The sequence below is a fragment of the Electrona antarctica genome, assembly GCF_951216825.1.
Source record: "Electrona antarctica genome assembly, chromosome: 19".
Classification (NCBI taxonomy): domain Eukaryota; kingdom Metazoa; phylum Chordata; class Actinopteri; order Myctophiformes; family Myctophidae; genus Electrona; species Electrona antarctica.
In genome coordinates this window covers 20,213,441-20,238,596 of record NC_136800.1, presented here as the reverse complement: position 1 = coordinate 20,238,596, position 25,156 = coordinate 20,213,441, and the positions used below count along the sequence as shown (strand labels likewise).

Here is a 25,156-nt window from a genome sequence, read left to right as displayed (position 1 = left end):
TATGCATGTGCCCCGAATTTGTCTGGGAGTTGTGAACCTTTGTGTGTGCGTGTGACAAAATTGAGTACTTGGTCCTTTGCCTGCTTGTATAATTTGTAATGTAATGTGAGTGATTAATAATAAATTAGATTTATATTTCCTTTTGTGTTTGATACAAATATTTGTTTGTGCTACAGTTCAGGAAAAAAAATGCTTTATCTAAAAAGCTTTAGTTTGTTCAGTTTTCTGCCATATCAGCCCTGGGTCTGATATGGCAGATAGGTGTGTGTGTGTGTGTGTGTGTGTCAGTCAAAAATGTCCCAACGTGTATCATGAAAGATAATCTCTTCATTTCCTTTCTGCTTCACCAAGGATCATGTTTTTCTGCTTAACATCAAGATGTGTGTGTGTGTGTGTGTGTGTGTGTGTGTGTGTGTGTGTGTGTGTAGACTCGTGTGAAGGCCTGATGGTTAAGACCCTGGAGAAGGACGCCACCTATGAAATTGCCAAGCGGTCTCATAACTGGCTCAAGGTGAGAGGGGTCATGCCTGTGCCAACGGCAATATTCCACATCACACTCCTTTAAGCATCGCACACGCCTACATGCGCGCGTGGCCAAGCATACACAAACTCTCCCCCAACAACCAACACTCACACTTTCTCGTAAACATGCATGCACGCACACACATGGCATTGACTTACAAAATAAAATCACACCTGTGTGAAGTGAGTGGTGCAACTCCGTGTGGGGGTCCCCAGGGGGTCCCCGGAACTTCCAGAACCACAGGAACGAGCCCAGGGTGCCGGCCCGGTTCCAGCGAGCCATCCCTTGTCCGAAACAATGAGTTTCGAGAAATGAGTTACCGTGTGGGGGTCCCCGGGGTGTCTCCGGAACATCCAGACCCCCAGGAACGTGGCCAGGGGGCCGGTTCCGGCGAGCCCCCCCGTATCCAAAACGGTTGAGAACTGACAGTTACCGTGTGGGGGTCCGCAGGGGGTCCCTCTACTGTACTGTACTGTCACACCCAAAATCATTATATACACGTGTGTGTGTGTGTGTGTGTGTGTATTAGGCTGCACAACAGTGACACTTGGTGATGAAAACCAACCAAACGCTATTTTCGTGCTCGGACACAGCCAGCCAGCCAGGGACCCAGCCAGAGACACACAAAACGTGTGTGTGTGTGTGTGTGTGTGTGTGTGTGTGTGTGTGTGTGTGTGTGTGTGTGTGTGTGTGTGTGTGTGTGTGTGTGTGTGTGTGTGTGTGTGTGTGTGTGTGTGTGTGTGTGTGTGTGTGTGTGTGTGTGTGTGTGTGTGTGTGTGTGTGTGTGTGTGTGTGTGTGTGTGTGTGTGTGTGTGTGTGTGTGTGTGTGTGTGTGTGTGTGTGTGTGTGTGTGTGTGTGTGTGTGTGTGCGCGCGCACATCAGTGACACTTGGTGATGAAAACCAACCAAACGCCATTTTCGTGCTCGGACACAGCAGTGGTTGCACCACTCATAAATGTGGAGATAAGAGATTTGTGCCCGACGGCAACGATATCAACAATGGGCGTCTGGTTATTCATTAGATGGTGTATGGCAGGATATCACAGATGTCTCTTGGGACATACTGTATACACAAGGACACATCACAGGACCTTAGGAAGGTATGTGATTCTGAACTGCATGCCCAACAAATTGTCAATGCTGCCGGCAGCAGCACTGAGTTGAAGTCAGATCCTCAATAGTAGGTGCAGTACAGTAGTCCACCTCTCTCTGGTTTCCACTTGATGTTTTTTCAGTGAGCGGTTAGCTTGTGTTTTCTCCACAGTCTCCAGACATCATTATATGGCTGAATAGAGAGAACATCTCTCCAGTATCTCCATGCCTCACAGCTCTAACAGGCAGCCGTCAGGCTACTGGAGCGGAAAGGGCCTTAACACATTAAAACCGGGAAAGCATGGGTGTCATTTTAGATTTTTGGTTTGGCTATTCAGAAATGGCATATCTACAAGCTACTACTTGTACATCTGCTGTTTTAGAACATGTTTGAACGCGCATCTATTCTACGTCCGAGCATAGACATGGTAACGCCCCGTCTGCCTCTGATTGGCCTACCGACACTGCCGGCCTTACCAGACTTTCCTCCGAGGTGGATAGCTGCTGGATAGTCTGCCGCGAGGTTACTCCGTGGTGGGAAATAAATAAATAATACAAGAGAATGACAGCTTGGCACGTGACAGTAACTTTTATGTTTTGTAGAAGAGGCAAACTAATGTTTCAAGTTTATACTGTATAAACGGCATATATACTATTGTACTGTAAAAGGTCTCTTTTCCATTGATCTTTATCCTTTTTAGTATAATAGTATTAGTTTACTATAATTAGGTTAATACACGATAATCAATACTATAATTAGATGAATACACGATAATCAACACTAACACTTTAATTTAGAACACACCCAAATCAAATCATACAAATGTGTTCAATCAATCATTCAATCAAAGCAAACGGCATAAACAATATTAGTTTGCCTCTTCTACATAAAAGTTACAAGTTACTGTCGCGCGTGCCAAGCTGTCATTCTCTTGTACCACGTAGTAACCTTGCGTCTCGGAGGACAGTCTGGCAGTGTCGGTAGGCCAATCAGAGGCAGGCGGGGCGTTACCATGTCTATTGTCTATGCTCGGACGTAGAATAGATATACGCTGTTTGAACACTCTAAAACATTTAGTTTAGGCGTTTTGTAGACCTGGCCTCCGGTCTTAATAGTTTAAAGCAGGGGTATTCAACTATATTAGCCCGGGGGCCACAACTGTAGAATGATTGTGTGTGGGGGGCCGCACAGCGTGCGCACACACGGACATTGTGTGCGTTCTCAAAATGCATTTTGTGCTCAAACACAAAGATGTATGTATATATAATAAATGTGTGCTCAGTAATGAGCAGGATAATGTCTATACGGGTATACGCTACCTTAGAATAGATGTAGACTTATTTGACTGTGCATAAACATAATTGCCTTGACATTAACGACAGCCCTTGAATATGATTAAGGAATTCTGTCATTATGGTATTCTCACACTTCATATCGCACAGACCATACGTCTTCATCAGAAACGGAGTTGGAGGAGTTTTTGTCCCATCTGGTGTGGATGGAATACTGAAATGTTAGTCTGCAGCTGCCATTTAAAAACATGCTTTTAACTGCCCGTCTGCTCCAGTAGTTTTTCTACTGGATGTGCAGACAGTGAATCTGTTTTCAGAAAACCGTTCACTTTCATCCAGCATGCCGATTTAGCCATTTAACTCATTAAAATCGTGAAATTTAGATTGTAGTGTTGTAGGCTATTCAAAAATAGCAGATCTACAAGCTCATAGTGACGTGCTGCGAGCTTGTACATCTGCTACTTTTGAAAAATTGAAATATCATAGACAAGACGAATCTTATATTCTGGGAGGTCCCTGGCACAAAACCTTTTCAGATGGGGGTCCAAATGCATATCAAGCTGGGGGTCCTTTGCACAATAAAGCACTGATTTGGGAGGCATTTGCAGAATCGGTCTCGGGTCCAACCCATTTAGACCTGAGGATGATTCTACAAATGCCTTCTAAATGCTGAAATTTCTGTTTCTGTCAGTCGTTCTCAAACATTTTCATGTCAAGGACCCCCAAAAATATATGCAATTGGCCGCCGACCCCCATCTGAACATAATGTTGTTCCAGGGACCCCCCAGAAGCAAAGATTTGAGTTAAAAACGTTCGCTCTAAAATAATCCAAAAATAGCTAGAGTATAACATAATGCTTAAAACACCAAAAGGGGTTCCCGTCCTGAATGGGTTAAATAGCAATTTGCAATCTGCTGGTGCACCTGGCTCTTACAGTGAATGAGGAAACGACACAGGTTGGTTTAATGAATTCATTGGTGTACGCCCCAAACACACCCACCACTAATTCAGAGACTATATACGACCCCTTTTGGCCCAGATTATGCAGCTGGAACGCCAGAGGTAATCAGGCCTTTTGCTGCGGCTGCCCCGAGGCTCTGGAATATCCCGCCGCTTATACACATCCTCCCAGTCCTCGACACTTTTAAAATCATTACTGAAGACATTTCTTTTCTCTGGCCCTTTGAGCACAGCTGAAACCGGCACCCCAAGACCACCACAGGCACTGTTTTTCTGGCGTGTTTATTTTAATTTGTTGTATTTTAAATGTGCTGTAGTATGTGTTGTATATTTTGCTGTGTTACTGTTGTTCCCTTGCTGTGTTAAAGAAGAATTTCCGGACAAGCCGCGTTCTTACCATAATCTGATGTTATATCCAAGAACGAGTGGTAGAGGTGAATTACATAACTTCATCCCCAGCCCACCGCCGCTCCGACCGTGCGCTATGGGTTTACCGGCAGATCGGTCAGAGCTGCGGTGGGCTCGGCAGGGAGTTATGTTATTATTCACCTGTACCACTCGGTATTAGACATAACACCACATTAACCCATTTTGACCTGAGATCAGATTCTAAAAAAGCTATGTCGTTCTTCGATTTAAAAAAAATAGCAGATCTACAAGCTCATAGCGCGCCACCGAGTGGCGCGCTATGAGCTTGTAGATCTGCTATTTTTCAATAGCTAAAGCATAACATAATGCTAACACCAAAAGGGGTTCCCGCCCAAAATGGGTTAAGGTCGGTGTTATGTCCAATAACGAGTGGTACAGGTGAAAAATAACATAACTCCCTGCCGAGCCCACCGCAGTCGGTCTGCAATTCTCCTTTAACTGTTATTCTCTTGGTCTGTGTATAGTACTTTTGGTTGGCTTGGGTCATTTTAAATGTGCTTTATAAATACATATTGAGTTGAGCGTTTTAACTGGCAGAAGTTGGACTCAGAGCATGCACCATAGATCCTTTTAAATGGGGCCCACAGTAGTGTTGCGCACCGGTGAACAACACGTACTCGCGTGTACATGGACTTGCATGTAAAACACGCACGAGCGCACGCAAACGGTGCCGGTGGGAAAAATCATTTCCCTTTTTCCTAAAGTGTGACAGGATCACAGCGAGTTTTGAGAATCTCATCAGGCGCTCGTGTTACTTTCCAGGCGTGCCGAACAACAATAGCTACCTTCAGAGTGGTTGAATGCCTGACATGTTGTCTACTGGAGTGGAGACAAAGTCATGAAACGGAGCCAAATTTGAGCAGCAATTGGAAAGAAGCTGGTAGCAATCTGTCACGATTTCCACACGTTTTGGCTCTCTGTCTCTAGATCTAACACACAGTCATATACCAGATCTCACGCCGTTTATGACACAAACAAGCACACACACACACACACACGTTTGTATTACTGTACTTGTGAGGACATCAAGGCTTCGGGGCGGCATTTTTTAACTAAATACCAGTAAGACACCCTTCGTGCACGCATCCGCCTGGGTGACGGTTGACAGCTGGGGGGGGGGGGGGTTTGTCAGATCAACATATGGAATGAATTCTGTACTGCTATATATATATATATATATATATATACAGGTCCATCCCAACAAATTAGAATAATCTGAAAAAGTTCATTATTTTCCATAATGTAATAAAAATAAATAAACTTTCATATATTTTAGATGAATTACACAACAACTGAAATAATTCAACTCATGAAAATCTAAAAATCCTATCAGTGAATTTTTTATTTTATTTTACGAGACCACTAAAAAAATGATTTTTTAAACGAGAAATGTCGACCATCTGAAAAGTATATTAATGTATGCAGTTACTACTTGGTCTGGGCTATTTTTGAACAAATTATTTCATCAATGGGGCGTGGCATGGAGGTGATCAGCCTGTGGCACTGTTGAGGTGTTATGGAAGCCCAGGTTTGCTTTGAACAATACAAATTTACGGCTGTTATCAGTCTTATGTCTCACACCTTCCTCTTGACAATACAACCAAGATTCTCTGTGGGGTTCAGGTCAGGCCAGTTGGCTGGTCAGTTAAGCACAGTAATACCATGGTCAGTACACCAGTTACTAGTAGTTGTGGCACTGTGGGCAGGTGCCAAATCGAGCTGGAAAGGAAAATTAGCATCTCCATGAAGCTTGTCAGCATACTGAAGCACAATGTAAAAAGATGGCTGTGTTGAAACCATTGTTTCAACACAGCCACAGTCAGTCAGTGGATCAACACCAGCAGATAACATTGCCTAAATCATCACTGTGTTTTGTCATGTCCAGATTCTCAACACAACCATCTATTATGATATTTTACAGCACTGTGTGCTTCAGTATGTTGATGCTAATGTATGGAGATGCTAATTTTCCTTTCCAGCTCTATTTGGCACCTGCCCACAGTGCCAAAACTACTAGTAACTGGTGTACTGACCAGGGTATTACTGTGCTTAACTGACCAGCCAACTGGCCTAACCTGAACCCCACAGAGAATCTTGGTTGTATTGTCAAGAGGAAGGTGTGAGACATAAGACTGAACAATACAAATTAATTTACGGCTGTTATCAAAGCAAAACTGGGCTTCCATAACACCTCAACAGTGCCACAGGCTGATCACCTCCATGCCACGCCCCATTGATGAAATAATTTGTTCAAAAATAGCCCAGACCAAGTAGTAACTGCATACATTAATATACTTTTCAGATGGTCGACATTTCTCATTTAAAAAAATCTTTTTTTCTCTCGTGAAATATTGTAATTCACTGAGATAGGATTTTTTTATTTTCATGAGCTGTACGCCATAATCATCAATATTAAAACAATAAAAGGATTGAATTATTTCAGTTGTTGTGTAATGAATCTAAAATATATGAAAGTTTATTTATTTTCATTACATTATGGCAAATAATGAACTTTTCAGATTATTCTAATGTGTTGGGATGGACTTGTATATATGGAGTGTGTCTTGAGTGTACAGGGTTTGATGAGGTCAGATCAACATGGAATGACAGAACAGGTCAGCTCCATATATATGGACATCTAAGGGTGGCAGCGGGGGCAGTGTCTTGAGTGTACAGGGTTTGATGAGGTCTGGCCATATATGGAGCGTGTCTTGAGTGTACAGGGTTAGATCAGGTCAGATCAACATATGGAATGTCATAACAGGTCCGGAGATCTAAGGGTGGCAGCCGGGGCAGTGTCTTGAGTGTACAGGGTTTGATAAGGGCCCAGGTTTCAGGCCTGTTGAGAACTGCCGAGCACGGCTGCACTAATAACTTTGGGGCGGGCCAATCTAGAGTTTGAATGGACAGGTATCAGTCAAAAGGGAGACATCGAAGAGGAAGGATGGGTGGGGAGGGATCAACATATGGAATGTCAGAACAGTTCAGCTCCATATATGGAGATCTCAGGGTTTGAGGTTTGAGGTCAGATGTAGAATTGCTGGCCGGCTCCATATATGCAGATCTAGGTTTGATGTGATCTTCATATATGGAGACGGCCATACTGTATATGGAGCGTGTCACGAGGTGTGATGGACTGACTGCCATATATGGTGGCGTGACCGGACGGACGGACGGACGGGTTTTGCAGGTTTTCATAGTAATCTGCAAACGCAACCAAACCTGAGTTGCACTGAAAATAGCCGATCGTCAACATCATGTCACGATTGAAGCTAGTAGATCTGCCATATTCTGCACACGGCAGCGGCACCCAACTACGTATAAATTGGTCATGTAACTCTAACCCCCCTAAACCTAACCTCAAGGCTTAACTCTTTAAAGACATATTAGAAACCTAATAAAACGGGAACAAGGAAACATTTCTCAAATGTATTTCTCAAATTATACTATACTTGTGCAGCCATTTGGATCTCATGTATATAGTAATACATACTGTACATGAGTCTACATGCATTTGCATGCACACTCTCACTCTATGCCTCTGACACAAGCGCGCACACAACACACACACACACACACTAACCTGAGATGTCCTTCCCTGTCTCTCACCAACTCCCTCGTAATCTCTCTCCGTCTGTCTGTCACCTCCCTGTGTGTGTGTGTGTGTCATCCAGTTGAAGAAGGACTACCTGGAGGGCGTGGGGGACACCATGGACCTGTGTGTGATCGGAGCCTACCTGGGGAAGGGCAAGAGGACGGGGACCTACGGAGGCTTCCTACTGGCCTGCTATGACGAGGACAACGAAGAGTTCCAGTCCATCTGCAAGGTGTGTGTGGGTGCTTGTCTGCATTATATTAGGTGTGTGTGTGTGTGTGTGTCCATTTCAACTCTGCAGCCCTGTAATTGGGAAAAACACATTGCTATATGTCAATCTGCGATTTCTGCTGTTTTCGTACAACAACATTGTACGAAAACAGGCTCGAGGGGCTCAGGCTCAAGGGGTTATGCTTGTCTGTGTGCGAGAGCTAGAATCGCCTCAAAATGTGTATATATCTGCTGTCGGATGGAAACCTCATTTGTCCAAAACTGTTACTTTTCAGGATTCAAATAACAAAACGTAGCGGTAGCAGATCTGCAAGCTCAAAACGTAGCGGTAGCAGATCTGCAAGCTCAAAACGTGTCGCCTCACGCCATCTGCTTCTTTTGTGTGACGCTGTAATGTGATCAAGTAGGACACTAATTTACGAAAAAAAACACACAAAAAGTTACAATATGGAAATAAGAGGGTTCTGCCCGACAGCGACTATATATACAAGCGTAACTTTGGGTGTATGTCTATGAATACATACCCTTTAGCGTTCGGCAAAGCTTTGTCTTCAGGGTGCCTGGTTTTGCAATTTCACAAGAGAGGAGTGTGAACAAGCATCGATAAGACTTCAATCACCTCCGTCCAGCACAATCATCCTCTCCATCGTCCATGTCTTCCCCTTTCTGTTTGAACCTGGACGAGGTTTTGCTGAGTGTGCACGTTCTCTCTCATTTCCACCTGGATGCTGCCCAGTGAATCCAGTCTGCTGCCGTTGGCTGTGGAGCGGCTTCACTGGAGCCAGCGGGGTTAAGGCTGCTGCAATCCGTTTGCTTTACTGTACTGAACAAAACAATACCTTATTTTAAACCGGGCAGGTGAGCCATTTGAGGTTCCAGTGGATGGACGGCCACCGGACCCCGCTAGCTTTTTTTCCTTTTACTAGTTTACTGCAACATTTCTGCTTTGCATCCCGGCTAGGAAATGAATCTTACACATTACTGCTTGAATTTCCTTCATCAGGGGCACATAGGTGGTAGTTTCGGTCGGTTTCACAGCAGGCTGTTTTATTTATTTATTTATCTATCTGAGCCTTGATTGTTACGTTTGTACACCTTTTGTGCTAAGGACGTGTCGTGTATAGGCATCTTTAGGTCCTTTAATGATGTTTTTGCTTGGCCATGCCTTCTTCAGCACTCCTAGACATGTTTCGTACATGTGCACTGCCATTCACTTCCTTGTTTACGGCCCGACTAAACTGTCTCTTCTCTAAATCTACGGTGCGCTCCATGGTTTTGATCAAAACGGCAATGTTCTGTCCTCATTTCTGACGCGAGGTAGTAATGGAAGATTATGCCTCCCGGGTTTGGGGGGTAATGGAAGGCAGGGTTTTTAAAAGTAAAAATATCTGCTCAATCTGCTTGGCACTATAGCGGCATTATTTTTGAAAAATTCCGGCGCATTCAAGGTGTTAAAAAAGATCATCTATGTGGTTTGGATTAGACACACACTACATGAGAAGAAGGGATAAAGATAGGATCACAATGAAAGAAAGAGTATTTGACATGCATCACACATATCTCTGCAAAATCTCTAGGATTTAAAGACGTGACAGACAAAAAAAAGCTCACAACTTTAAGATCTCAGAACCTGTCAGTGCCTCCTCGCTTCCAAAATAGAAAGTAGTTGTAGAGTTTGTCAAGTAAAATTCCAATTTCAAACACTCAATTGTGGAAAAAGATGTTTTCGGGCCACGGACGGGCCCAAAATGTATGCCAATTAGTCGGGCTGTGCCGAGCCTCGGGTTCTCTGAAAAAAATATAATAGCGATAAGGCGGAACCAAGCAGGAAGGCAATAAGAACAATATGCACAATAAGCCATAGAAACATGGAAGACTGAACTTGAGAAAAAGAAGACAATGTAATTGTGCAGGGTTCTTGAAGACTCAAATGTTGAGTTGGCGGTGCCTGGATTTGAACCAATGACCTTCTAGTCCAAAGGCGAGAGCTCAACCGACTCAATCCAGATACAATCAGTTGTCTTATTGTAAACTGCAAAATCATTGTGTTTTTGATGACAATTATGTGTGTCCTGGTTTTGGGGATGTCTTCCATTACTATGTGTGTTTGCTGTAAATTTTGACGTACAAACCTCTCTTCAACTGGGATTTCAGATAATAATGGTCCATAGATTGTGTGTAGAACGTTTCATGCAAATTGCTAAAAAAAAAATCTACTACCCCAAAAAATATTCAACTGCCCCAGCGGCCTAGTGGTAAGGCACAGTGGATGTGTTGTGTCTTATCTACATATTTTAACGGGCTTCTGTAAATGAATGCTCTACGACGTGATCATACTACAGCGTCTTACAAAAGCTAGTAGCAGATCTGCAAGCTCAAGCTTGTCGATCTGCTACTTTTGATACTTTTGAATTTGAAGCCTGAAAAGTCACAGTTTTGGACATTTGAGGTTTCACCCGACAGAGACTGTCCAAATTTGTGGAAGCTATCGGTTCAGTCAGAGCCCCATGACTTCCATTATAAAATGAAAGTTACATATCTCAAAAAGTATGAAACGTGTTCATCTGGTCCAGTGGTTGCGAGATTAAATCCAGACAGACAGACAGACAGACAGACAGACAGACGGACACACACACACACCCACACACACTCTCATAGACAGCCAGTCTCCTGCAGAGTCACGCTGTAAAAAGAAAAAAGCACTACCACGGCTGTCTGCCTCGCAGGTTCCCGCGTGGCCCTAGGCCTCGGTAAACTTGCACAGCATTTGGCCTTGCAAGAATCACCAAGGTTTTATTTGTTACGACTGGTAAAGGTACAAGGCAAGCATCAGCTCAATGCAAGTATGTGAGGTTGAGGTCTACCAAACAACAGCATGACTATAACAATCTCATCTATAAATGCACCACGTCTCTAATATATATATATATATATATATATATATATATATATATATAAGAATAAAAGGACACAGAGAGACAGATACAGAAATCTCCATATATGGTCATAAAAGGGACACAGACAAATGGGTGGAACGGGTACTCTGACACGGGTACAACGGGTATTGCATAGCCAGGTGGGGCATGGATCTCCAACTTCGTGTATACACGTCCTAAAATGTGCTAGGACGTGTACGCACACATATCTCCTAATCTAAGGAGCTCTCCGTGGTTTTGACCAGATGGATATACTAAGCAGTAAGCTCTTCATTTCTGACAACATGCCTCTCGTTCAAAATATGAACGCGAGGGATTATTCAGCGACTTTATCGTAATGATAGTGAGGTAAGCAAGCAAAAATATTTCTCCTGTTTTTTGTCCGGAACGGAAGGGGGGGCTTACAGAGTAAAAGTGGCCATATCTGCGTGGCACCCCGAGCTGTTATTTTGAAAGAAATCCTGGCGCTGATTGTGTTAACAATAAAGAGACAATATGACGTACATTTTCCCTTCATTGTCAATGGCGTTTTTAAAACAAACATTGAACTAAAAACAAACATTAAACCTGTATAGGAGGGGCTAGCGCCCCTCAAAACTACGAGAAAAGAAGAAATCTTGCCAATAAAACATGTAACAATAGTAACAGTTACCTTGTATTGTATTGTACTGTAGCAGTAGTGGTAATATCAACATAATATTAAAAATCACACCCGTGTGAACTGAGTGGTGTAAGGTCTTATATAGACTGATCAGCTGTGGTCTGACGTGATGTCAGTGACGCAATGTCTCATTCCGGCCAATCACAATGCACCATGCTCATTTTTTGGTGCACAGACAGACAGACTAACAAAGCCAGTTGTAGGAGTGGTTTACACCACTCAAAAAGAGAAAAAATGCAAATAACGCATGACTGTTCAACATAACATTAAAAATCACACCCATGTGAACTGAGTGGTGCAAGGTCTTATATAGCTGATCAGCTGTGGTCTGACGTAATGTCAGTGACCATAGTAACCATGCTCATTTATTGGGTCCCACGTACAGGTACACACATACACACATACACGGACACAAACACAGATACAGACAAAGCTGGTTGTTGGAGTGGTTTGCACCACTCAAAAATAAGGCATGACCATGTGTACCAATACCTTGAATTATATACATTGTGTGATGTTGGGTTAAGCAATCAATATACTATAGGAATGACTAGTTCCTAGTGGTAACCCACTTTATTTTCCTATTCTGTTTTTTTTCCTTTGTTTTCTCCTCTCTCTCTCTCTCACTCATTCCGCCTACTGTCAACGTCCTTGTTCATGGCTGAGCCGGCCGGCAGGTATCCAGCAGGGGCGTAAGGGCTCTTCCTCCCTACGGTACCCTCTGCTGAACGTAGGACTGGCAGGCCTTGTTTCCATGCCAGACAGTGATGCAACCGGCTGCCAGGATGCTCTGGCTGCTGTAGCAGCACAGTGGAAGGGCTTTTCTGTGACACCTTGAATGTACTTAGCTGTCTAAAGGTAGCCTTGCCTTCTTTGGCACAGACTCTGTGTGCATCCTCCAGGTCAGGTCCTCCGTGATGTGCACACCCAGCTACTTGAGGCTGCTCACTCTCTCACTGCACCGGTGCCCCCTCAATCGAGAGTGGCACCGGCACTCTGCAGCCCACGATCATTTCCTACGTTTTATTCTCCAATCTTCAAGTAAATGCACTTTACTTTTACTTTCTTTGCACCGCTGCAACAGATTTTCCACCTACAGTACTGTAGGTAGTGTAGGGTCTCTCGTCATGGTTTGAGATTTGAAGGCCCACCACAGCACTGTGTTGTCAGCAAACATGACATTGATGTTGGAGCCGTTAGTGGCCATACAGTCATCATGGGTGTACTGTAAGTAGCAGAAGACTCTCTGAGTGTGTGTGTATCTGTGTGGGGCCCGTGTGTGTGTGTGTGTATCTGTGTGGGGCCCGTGTGTCGAGGTTGAGCAAGTTTGAGGTGTGACTGCCCACCCCCACTACCTGTGGTCTGGCTCAGTTAGGAAGTCCATGTCCCAGGCATTTAAAGCCGGGTTCAGACCCAGATCGTTTGCTAGCCAGCCTGGTCAGTGCTATGGCGTTGAAGGCCAAGCCGTTAACAGCCTGGAGTTAACCTCACCTTTGTTGTTTTGATGTTTGACGGTTACGTGCGGTACCTGGCTGGGAGACGGCATCATCAGACAGTGTTATTGCAGCATCGTTCACAAGAACACCGTTCTGCTCATCTCCTCCCGATTCGGGTTTAACCAGGCTTTCCACACAGCCTGTAGACGGCCGCTACACTAAATGGAGTCGCACAAAGTTGATTCAAATAATTGGATTAAGCCGAAATGAGCTGAAAACCTTTCACTCCTAGCAATCCAAAAATCCACGTTCAGAAATCCGACATGATCTGCCGGGCATCGGAGTGCTGAGCAGCTGTCTGCTTGTCATCTTGGAAGAAAAACTACCAACCACAAGTGAACACTTACCGCTCCCCAATGGTTTGATTATTATTTCTCTTTTGCTTCGTGTCAAGGAAAAGATCATTGTTTTCCGATGTTTATAACAGCACAGCTGAGCTTACTCAGAAAGAATATCCATTCTATATACCAATACGTCAGTTCATAACCCAGGCTTTTATTTAAACCAGAATGACTTTTACCTAACCTTAATCAAAATGAGGCCATTGAGTAAAATGTAAATGGGAATCATTAATTTGATCTCGCACCAGAAGAGTGCGTTCTCAGCACCAACTCTATGGTGCAGAGAGAGTGAGGGAGAGAGAGGTCTGTGGTCTTTAAATGATGTTTATGGCATATGACATTATTTTATTAGTTTACTTTATAATGTGTACGTAGAGTATGTAGATCGGTTAACCATTTAAACCCTTTATAGTTTGTTCACTGGGGTCTCCCAGGAGGCTGTACTTTTGTCCCTCTCTTCCGATAGCTGATCTACAAGCTCACAACACATCAGAGTTTGAGCTTTTACCTGTGCTTTTATGTCAGAATGTGTGCCTATTGTGACATGACCAGACCATTAACATGGACCCCATAAATATACCTGCACAAGGACTTGCAGTATGTCTCTCGTTGTCTTGTTTTGCCCTGTTATGGACATAACTTCTTCTGTTTTAAATGGCAGTGTTGTGTTTGGAACCACACACGCACTATGAGCTCAGTCTCCGGTCTGTGTGAGGTAGGAAAGGAAGGCCGCTATTTGCTTCCTAAATCGTCTGTCGGGTTGAAATGTGCAAAACTGTCACTTTTCAGGATTCAAATTAAAAAAGGCAAAAGCAGCAGCAGATCGACATGCTGGAAACGCGTGCAGATCTTCTACTCTTGATGCTTTGGTGTGATGCTGTAGTGTGATCAAGTAGGGCGTTACACAAAGTTACAACATGGAAATGTCAGGTTTCTGCCCTGTGGCCACGAAATGGTCCTTTGGCTCTTGCTGCCTGCCTGTCTCCCTGCTAGGTGACTCTGTAGTCTGTGAGCGTGGTCTGTTTCTCCCTGTTAGGTGACTCTGTAGTCTGTGAGCGTGGTCTGTTTCTCCCTGTTAGGTGACTCTGTAGTCTGAGCGTGGTCTGTGTCTCCCTGCTAGGTGACTCTGTAGTCTGTGAGCGTGGTCTGTTTCTCCCTGTTAGGTGACTCTGTAGTCTGTGAGTGTGGTCTCTGTCTCCCTTTTAGGTGACTCTGTAGTCTGTGAGCGTGGTCTGGGTCTCCCTGTTAGGTGACTCTGTAGTCTGTGAGTGTGGTCTCTGTCTCCGTTAGGTGACTCTGTAGTCTGTGAGCGTGGTATGTTTCTCCCTGCTAGGTGACTCTGTAGTCTGTGAGCGTGGTCTGTTTCTCCCTGTTAGGTGACTCTGTAGTCTGTGAGCGTGGTCTGTGTCTCCCTGCTAGGTGACTCTGTAGTCTGTGAGCGTGGTCTGTGTCTCCCTGTTAGGTGACTCTGTAGTCTGTGAGCGTGGTCTGTTTCTCCCTGCTAGGTGACTCTGTAGTCTGTGAGCGTGGTCTCGGCGGGCTGTGGTCTTTGAGAGGTGACACAGCCCCTGCAGGTGAAACACACAGACAAGGAGTTTGGGTTGGCACGGTGCACCAATTGTGTCTCTGCCAAATTCCTGCCATCTTCACCGTTGGGGGTGTGTGTGTGTGTGTGTGTGTGTAATGTGACTTATCTATTTTTTCTGTCTTTTGCAGATTGGGACTGGCTTCAAGGATGAAGATCTGGAGCAGCATTATAAGTTCTTAAAGGTAAAAAAATTAAAAAGAGTCCTCTTCGACTAATGCGTTCTGTTTAACAAAATGAAGAAAACTATTTTCTTTCTTACTGGTATCCGGACTTGGTAATTACCTAAACTAGCACAACATATATACAACCAAATTCAAGTAGCGTAATTATCGTTATATTGGGTTTCATTCAATAGCGTGTTTAGTCGTGTTTGTTGTGCTTTTTATGAGTGAAGCATCATGGCCCTTTTTTGGTCTGCATTCACAGTGAAAACAGCCAATCCTTCATTCACTCACTTAGATTGAGAGTCTGGTTCAAAAGGAGACGTCCTGGGGCACGGTAGTGCTGTCGCCTCACAGCTAGAAGGTCCTGGGTTCGATTCCCGCTGGGGACGCTGTGGGCATGTTCTCTCCTCTACGTCATCAGTGACCATAACCGAGGCAGGGTTGGCGATAGGGCCTTTCTGTGTGGAGTTTCCATGTTCTCCCCGTGTACCCTAGGGTACCTACCGTCACAAAAAACATGCAGTAATCCTGGTCTCTAAACTGCCTCCCCCTGGCCTGATGGAGGGGAAAGGAACTGGTTGGAATAAGGTGTTCCTTCCATGCGCTACGTCCAACCAGGGAAACTCCCCTCTGTCAGGTGTAAAGGAGCGACTTGGACACTCATGCATGAAGGAAGCATGAGTTCAAGTCCGTTGCTCTCTCCAGGTTGGCAGAGGGTGTGTAGAGCCCAGGATCACATTAGATAATTGACACGGGGGTGAAAAATGGGTTACTAAACCTTGGGATACAAATTTAAGGGGAAAAGGAGACATTCTCCAGGTCAGTGGTTCCCAAAGTGTGGTCCGGGGACCCCTAGGGGTCCTTGAGAGAGTCCCAGGGGTCCGGGGACCCCTAGGGGTCCTTGAGAGAGTCCCAGGGGGTCCCCAGCTAAATGATCATTCGGAACCAATACTCCAAGTTAAATTAACATTGATTTTACAATATAAATTGGGGGTCCCAGAGATAGAAATACCATTAAAGGTATATTCAGTGATTTCACTTAATTCAAATATCACTTATTTTTTTTATTTTTTTGGGTAATCCTCCCTACTATAAAGTGTGCTGACCATATAAGGAGTTCCTCCCTGTCCCCAGTGAGCCCCTGGGGTCAAAAAACCCTAGTTTCGGTTTGGGCTTTGGGTGGCAAAGCCTTCATCCAATCAGGATGAGAGGGGCCTTCCTCCAATCATGATCGAGTGGGGCGGGCCTTGGTGCACGTGCTGTTGGTCTGTTGTACTTCCCCCACTGTAGAGTGTGCATGTGCACATCTTGTTACCGGGGCGGCGCACCAGGGTTTTTTCCAAATCACTGAATGCTCCTTTAAATGGGGGTCCGTAAACTAATGCATGTCAAACTGGGGGTCCTTGAAATTAAACGGGACGAGAATCACTGCTAGAGCCGTAAAAAGCTTCTCTTATGGGTGTCCCTGGCATATCTTTTCAAATGGGGGTCCACGGGCTAATTAGTGTCAATGTGGGGGTCCATGACATGAAAAAGTTTTGGAAGCACTGCTCCAGGTGAATATGCACTTAGCTACCTAGCTTCTGAACGGTGGTGTGTACCTAGCTTCTGAACGGTGGTGTCTACGTGGCTTTACCTAGCTTCTGAACGGTGGTGTGTACGTGGTTTTACCTAGCTTCTGAACGGTGGTGTGTATGTGGCTTTACCTAGCTTCTGAACGGTGGTGTGTACGTGGCTTTACCTAGCTTCTGAACGGTGGTGTATAGGTGGCTTTACCTAGCTTCTGAACGGTGGTGTATAGGTGGCTTTACCTAGCTTCTGAACGGTGGTGTGTACGTGGCTTTACCTAGCTTCTGAACGGTGGTGTATAGGTGGCTTTACCTAGCTTCTGAACGGTGGTGTATAGGTGGCTTTACCTAGCTTCTGAACGGTGGTGTATAGGTGGCTTTACCTAGCTTCTGAACGGTGGTGTATAGGTGGCTTTACCTAGCTTCTGAACGGTGGTGTATAGGTGGCTTTACCTAGCTTCTGAACGGTGGTGTATAGGTGGCTTTACCTAGCTTCTGAACGGTGGTGTATAGGTGGTTTTACCTAGCTTCTGAACGGTGGTGTATAGGTGGCTTTACCTAGCTTCTGAACGGTGGTGTATAGGTGGCTTTACCTAGCTTCTGAACGGTGGTGTATAGGTGGCTTTACCTAGCTTCTGAACGGTGGTGTCTACGTGGCTTTGCACCGGTGTTGCACGCCACCTCTAAAGCTTGTAGATGTGCTGTTTTGGGTGCTCAACATGGCACACAACCATGTATTATGATCAGGCATTATGCTGCCGGGAAGATAAGAGAAAAACTCATTATCAGACATCACTCAACATATGATTATGAGCCTTTTTCTTTCTTTCTTTATTTCTGTTTTCCAAAATTGTCCAATTTATTTTTTGTGAGCATGTCAGATGTGTTTTGACAACACAGAGTAATGAGCATTAGTTAACATTTGAGTTTATTTATCTATTTATTTATTTATAATATTATGTGCATGTGTGTTTTTTTTTTAATGAATCCCATCAAAAACATGGGGGAGAACGTTAAGTCCTCCACAAGCTGTCGTATCCAATCAACAACAAAGTAATAGAGAAGGAGCGCCGCTGTGACATGGGCTGATGGATTATTCTCGTTCAGTTTTACATGCGAAGACATTCCCCAAAAAAACGAAACAAACAAAAAAAAAAAACTTCCGTTTGAATGATTTAACACCTGGGCTCTCAGAAAAACAAAGGCTCCATGTGTGAGCAGAGGCTCATTAGACTACTCCTTCTATTAGCCCCCAAATAGAGCGTCGCAGTGCCGCCTCCTTTCATGACGATGACAGGCCCAGGAAATAATTCCCTATTCATTTTCCCCATAGACATTTCAAAAAGTATTTATTTAAAGACCTTTTAAGCCTCATACAAAGCCAACTGGAGTTGTGACAAATCATGACAACAGACACAATATTTTGGGCCGAACAATAATAATTACAAAGAGGAAAAACAACAAAAAAAAGTGTTGTAACCTGCCGTTTTTTTTGGTTTATGTTTATGTTGTTTATTTGTTTGGCCCAAAAAATGTATTTGTTGTCATGATTTGTCACAACTCCAGTTGGCTTTGTACGAGGCTTAAAAGGTATTTAAATAAATACTTTTTGAAATGTCCATGGCGAAAAATTATTTCCTGGGCCTGTCGTCGTCATGAAAGGGGGCGGGACTGCGACGCTCTATAGAAGATGTGTTTTAAATACTACAAAGAATGGTGAATTTCAAGATCCAGTCGCATCCGTTTTCTTTGCAAAGGCTCTGCATTGTTTAATGAGGTAAACGGTTTGTTTTCCAAAATGGATGTGCTCAGTCTGTGCGAGTGATTGTGTTCATTTCTTAATTGATATACAGTAATCTGGGTTAATGATTGCCATTAGACAATATCTCAAGATATTGCATTTTAATTGGAGTCTCATACTGGATAAATAACATCTTATCTGTTATTTATCCAGAGCGACAACATCAGGCATTTATCAGACGCTCTCATCCAGAGCAAATGACGAGGGTGAGGTAAGCATGAAAGTTGGTCAACAAACAATAAAATAAACGATAAGCCATTATGACCTTTTTCAGAAAAATGCATGTTGGTATATCAAATGTTTTCATGTCAAGGACCCCCCTATATGTAATTATAATTATGTTGTTCCATGGACCCTCCAGAAGCAAAGATTTGAGATAAAAAGGTTCTCTTTCAAATCTTTTATTCAAAGATTTGCACAAAATGACGTGTCGTATATCTGCTATTTTTTAATACCTCCCTCCCCCCCAAAAAATCTAAAATGACACGGCTGCTTTCCCGGTTTAAACGGGATAAGTCGAGTGCAAAGAAAATAAATGTAGTCTCAAAGAAAGTGGGAGAGCAGGTAAACATCATTAAAGAGTGAGGGGGTGAAATTGCTCAACACGACTAGATCAAACATGTCAAGCAAACCACTAATGGGGGCTGATCAGTGATCACACAGGCTTCAAAAACCAACGCGTCGGGCAACACAACACTGTGTGCCTGTGACCTAAGTGAACCTGCGCATGGCTGACTAATGAATTTGCGTAACATGGGCGAACAAATAATTAATCGTAGGAAATGTTTGTATTCAAACAGACATTGAGCCTAGAGTCTAATATCAAACTTTCACCTGCATTTGCCATTTTGTTCCATCCTTCCGAACGTCATTCCCAGGCTTTTTTTGTCTCATCTGATGAGGAGAAAAGCCTGATAACTAACTACAGCGGTGTCTCTATAGGGCTGCATAGCATCCAGCCTGATAACTAACTACAGCAGTGTCTCTATAGGGCTGCATAGCATCCAGCCTGATAACTAACTACAGCAGTGTCTCTATAGGGCTGCATAGCATCCAGCCTGATAACTAACTACAGCAGTGTCTCTATAGGGCTGCATAGCATCCAGCCTGATAACTAACTACAGCAGTGTCTCTATAGGGCTGCATAGCATCCAGCCTGATAACTAACTACAGCAGTGTCTCTATAGGACTGCATAGCATCCAGCCTGATAACTAACTACAGCAGTGTCTCTATAGGGCTCCATAGCATCCAGCCTGATAACTAACTACAGCAGTGTCTCTATAGGGCTCCATAGCATCCAGCCTGATAACTAACTACAGCAGTGTCTCTATAGGGCTGCATAGCATCCAGCCTGATAACTAACTACAGCAGTGTCTCTATAGGGCTGCATAGCATCCAGCCTGATAACTAACTACAGCAGTGTCTCTATAGGGCTGCATAGCATCCAGCCTGATAACTAACTACAGCAGTGTCTCTATAGGGCTGCATAGCATCCAACTACAGCAGTGTCTCTATAGGGCTGCATAGCATCCAGCCTGAGAACTAACTACAGCAGTGTCTCTATAGGGCTGCATAGCATCCAACTACAGCAGTGTCTCTATAGGGCTGCATAGCATCCAGCCTGAGAACTAACTACAGCAGTGTCTCTATAGGGCTGCATAGCATCCAGCCTGATAACTAACTACAGCAGTGTCTCTATAGGGCTGCATAGCATCCAGCCTGATAACTAACTACAGCAGTGTCTCTATAGGGCTGCATAGCATCCAGCCTGATAACTAACTACAGCAGTGTCTCTATAGGGCTGCATAGCATCCAGCCTGATAACTAACTACAGCAGTGTCTCTATAGGGCTGCATAGCATCCAGCCTGATAACTAACTACAGCAGTGTCTCTATAGGGCTGCATAGCATCCAGCCTGATAACTAACTACAGCAGTGTCTCTATAGGGCTGCATAGCATCCAGCCTGATAACTAACTACAGCAGTGTCTCTATAGGGCTGCATAGCATCCAGCCTGATAACTAACCACAGCAGTGTCTCTATAGGGATGTCTAATCCAGCCTGATAACTAACTACAGCAGTGTCTCTATAGGGCTGCATAGCATCCATGTAACATCCTTTCGGTGGTATTCCCTGCGTGCATATTTTACCGATCCTTCCTATATACCATGTCTACCATAGGGTAGACGTGGATTGTAACGATTCGCTCTTAACGGTCTGATTCCTCAACGGTTCCCTTTATTGATTCCTATAGGGTTTCCAAATGGACCCGTAGTCCCGTATGTTCAAGTGGTTAATTAAATCAATTTTACAGCATCACGTCAACGGAGAGAGAGAAGACAGATGCAAAGGGGCGGGGTTTCCCCTGAAAAGCCGAGTTTTCTGGTTAGATTGGGGGGATTGGAGGGAGGGGGGGAGGGTGAGTGCTGTCCAAGCTTTATTCATGGAGCACTTCTCAAAGCGCTGCACGCTGCAGAAACACAGTGCTGCACTGATGGAGGGTGAACGGAGGCCAGGCGCTCTGCTGTGTGTGCAGAGCTGCTAACCAATGGGAGCTGACACACACACACACACACACTGGTTATGTCCTAGGCTACAGTACTACTAACTAGGGCTGCCACAATTACACATTTAAGTTGACGATTAATTGTCACACAAATAATTGCGATTAACAAATTAGTTGTGTTTTTGCAGTAGACATTGGAACGTCACAATTTGCATTTCTGTTTGCGTTTTAGGCTTCATATTGCACAGAGCAGATATGACGAATAACTTGAATATACAAATAAATCACTGACATACATTTTTGTATCTCCAAATCATGTGCAAAATAGCGGAAATAGTTGACGACAAGCTTACAACACGTCACGAAACGTGTCCCGAGTATGCTATTTTTGACGCTTTTGTGTGACGCTGCAGTACGATCAATGAATACTCTACGTATTCATTTACGAAAAAAGTTAGAAAGAATATGTAGATGGGAGGTTTCTGCCCAACAGTCACAATATAACAGCCTGCTTTTTCATGTCAAGTACCTCCAAATTGGCACTAATTAGTCTGTGGACTCCCATTTGAAAAGATATGCCAGGGACACCCATAAGACAAGATTTGTACGGCTCTAGCAGTGATTCTCTACCCGTTTAATTTCAAGGACCCCCAGTTTGACATCCATTAGTCTACGGACCCCCATTTAATGGCATTTATATCTCTGGGACCCCCAATTTATTTTGTAAAATCAATGTTAATTTAACTCTTAACAGGTCCATTTGGTTCCATTTGTCCACTCTGAGTTACAGACACAATTTGGTTCCAAACGATCATTTAGCTGTGGACCCCCTGGAACTCCCTCAAGGACCCCTGGGGGTCCCCGGACCCCACTTTGGGAACCACTTCACTACGCAGAGCATTCATAACGATAACATCCTGCACAGAGCACTAACTATAACCATGGTTCTCAAACATTTTGGGCTCAGAGCACTGCTGTAAATAATGTTTTCATCCGTGGCACCCCTGAATTACATTGTTACATTATAGCACCTTACATTTATGTCCATATTTCGGTAGGTAAATAATATGTAAATGATCTCCCCCTACAGCAGCTTGAAGATCTGCTATTTTTGGCGAAGAGATTTAGAGTTAGATTGAAAAAGAACAAACAAAAGTGCAGTATAATGAATAAATATAGAGAGTTTAAGTGGTTAAACTGAAGTTGTATTGATCAATTCCAAATTATGAAGTGTCCTGTGGCACCCCTGGACTTGCATGAAGTCAACCCCACAGCATCCACTTTAAGAAACCCTGCACTACAAAGCCAAAGTGCAACTTAATAAGTATTAATAAGTTAGAGGCATATTAGTGATATTACTGTATGTATAGCTGTACATGAGCGAGGTAATTGATTATCCCCCAAAATCACAAAGGCTAATTTGGCCTTTGGGATACAGAATTAAGTCAGTGTACAGAAATGTAGTCACTGCACTTTGGCTTTGTAGGGCAGAGTGCTAAGGCAGAGTGCTTCTGCTGTTGCTTTGTGGTAACATGTTGAAAAATGACTACTGCAAATTTTCATAACTTACAAGCGTCGATTCTTAAGTAATGCTCCTGGGTCAGTAGAGTAGTTACAATGGTCTTGAAAAGTTACAGTGATCTTGAAAAGTTAGTGCCCCCCCCGGAGGACCAGTGACAGATGTGCCTTCATGTCGACCTCTGAGTGGTAGTACGTATATGACAGAATAGGTACCGTATGTATGTCACTGAGCATTTTTTGTATTGAATGAAAAGTTTGGGTTTAGGCGCCAGCACAACCCATTTTGACCTGAGATCAGATTCTAAAAATGTCTTCTACATCCTGACAGTTTTCTGAAAAAGCTATGTTTCTATGTCATTCGTTCTTCGATTTAAAAAAAATAGCAGACCTACAAGCTCATAGCGCGCCACTCGGTGGCGCGCTATGAGCTGGTAGATCTGCTATTTTTCAATAACTAAAGCATTTCAATAACTAAAGCATAACAAAATGCTAACACCAAAAGGAGTTCCCGCCCAAAATGGGTTAAATGCCAAGGACCCCCATCTGTATTTGGCCCCCATCTGAAAATGTTTTGTGCCAGGGACCCCATGCAGAAGAAGAGATTTGTGTCCAAAATGTTATATATTTTTGAAATGTCCAGAAATAGCAGACATACAAGCTCGCAGTGTGCTGCCTTGTACATCTGAAGTTTTCTGAAAAACATGTTTCTATTATACTGTAGCTAAAATCCTTATAGTAATAATAATTCCTGTTATAGTTCAGTAGTTGGCATTCCGATTTATTTATCTTTTATGTGCTATTTTCACTATGCTGGAAAAACTCTCGCCTGGGACGAAAATGTCCAAAATAAGGGCAGCCAGGTTGGAAAGTGTATCGATGTGTTAAAAAAAAGTGAGCCAAAAATGATTTCCTGCCCAAATGATCATCATCAAGACCCACTAATCACCATTAATAGTCGTGATCAGAATATCTCTAATTAATCATGATTAGCCTATAATCATGCCGTCCTAATCATGCAGCCCTGTTCGTGCCAAAAGGCACAGGCTAAGCTGTGCACTGCATCCATCCACACAAGAATAACAGCTGTGTGTGTGTGTGTGCGTGTGTGCGTGCATGTGTGTGTGTGTGGGGGGGTGGGGGTGGGTGTGGGGCAGGGCTTCCCAGAGATGAATGATTATTAGTCCTTGAAATGAAAGGTCACAGGTTTCCTGCAAGAACTAATGTGTGAAACCACCAGATTGATGTTGAACACCCTACCCTGTTTGTACCTCCCTCCGGTTGGGATTGTGCAACTTAACTTTTTTCTTGCCAAATACGTTTATAAACGCACCCGACGATCATAAATCATTTGTGATTTTGTATCGCATCGCTGAGAAAATGTAGCTGGTTGTACTGCTAGCTAAAGGCTGTGGGCTGTGTTGTGTCGTTCCACTTCCGGAAGCCCCCACCCCACCAGAAACAAATCAATCTCCGTAGCATTGAAGTGAATGAGCGGCAGAGACGCAGTCAAAGTTTTTGAACACTAGATGGCAACCACGTCTTGTGTGTGTTTGCTGGTGTTACGCTCCTAGCGAGCCAAATATACTTCACCCCACAACGGTATTGCATGCCGAAAACGGCGTAGAAGCTCACATCGAGGCTGGACTGTTCACCGTTGTGAGCTTGGAGGTCTGCTATTCTCGGCCGTTCACCGTTGTGAGCTTTGAGGTCTGCTATTCTCGGCCGTCCTCGGATCATACATTTGGCTGGAGGTTATACAGCTGCAAGTCATGCTCTGGTGCTGTGTTGGTAGGGAGTGCTCTCCTCCGTTCTAATGACAGCGACCTCACTTTGTCAATCACGTTTGCATACTGCCGCCAAATATTTCATCCGTATAAAGTTTTTGCAGACCAGGGCCGATGTTATCCGTTTTCCGCAGATGTCTAGTGGGTTCTAGTGGGGTGTTGGTGACAGGCTGACAGCTAGTGATGATAGCCTGCTGCTTTCGAATCCGCAAAACACAGAAAAGAAACGCACCAGGCAGTGTGCAACCACCTTTCGTCTTAAACAGAGGGTCCGGCCGTCCTCTGAGTTTACACAGCGGGGCCTCCAAATATTTGTAACAAAATACATATTAACTTCTTGAACCCATGCATTCCTATTTGTTGGAAATAGCAGTGCTTGTATATTAAAGCAATAAGCCACAAGAGGTCTCAGGTTACCTTGTATTTTATAATGGCTGAGAGGCGTGGTGAGACGACGCGCAGTGGAGCTGGGACCTTGCATGGCTTATTGCTTTTCTAAAACAGTTACAAACATAGCAATATTAACATCATAAAACTATTCCTAATTCACAAAAGTAGTTACACTTTGCGCCCACCAGAGAGAGCTACTTCCTTGTTTACTCGGCCAGATCTGCCAGGCTATGTGTTTACGACAAACTTTGCCAAACAAACACATAGAGTAAAACA

General features: G+C 43.9%; 1 protein-coding gene across 3 annotated transcripts in view; it reads left to right on the top strand.

Moving 5' to 3' along the window:
* Positions 1 to 25,156, top strand: part of lig1 (ligase I, DNA, ATP-dependent) — an 83,801-nt gene that overhangs the window by 48,854 nt on the left and 9,791 nt on the right. For all 3 annotated transcript variants that reach the window (XM_079488954.1, XM_079488953.1, XM_079488952.1), the window contains exons 23-25: positions 429 to 511; positions 7,973 to 8,125; positions 15,275 to 15,328. In XM_079488954.1, the coding sequence (XP_079345080.1) occupies positions 429 to 511; positions 7,973 to 8,125; positions 15,275 to 15,328 (290 nt within the window). The remainder of the gene's footprint in view (positions 1 to 428; positions 512 to 7,972; positions 8,126 to 15,274; positions 15,329 to 25,156) is intronic.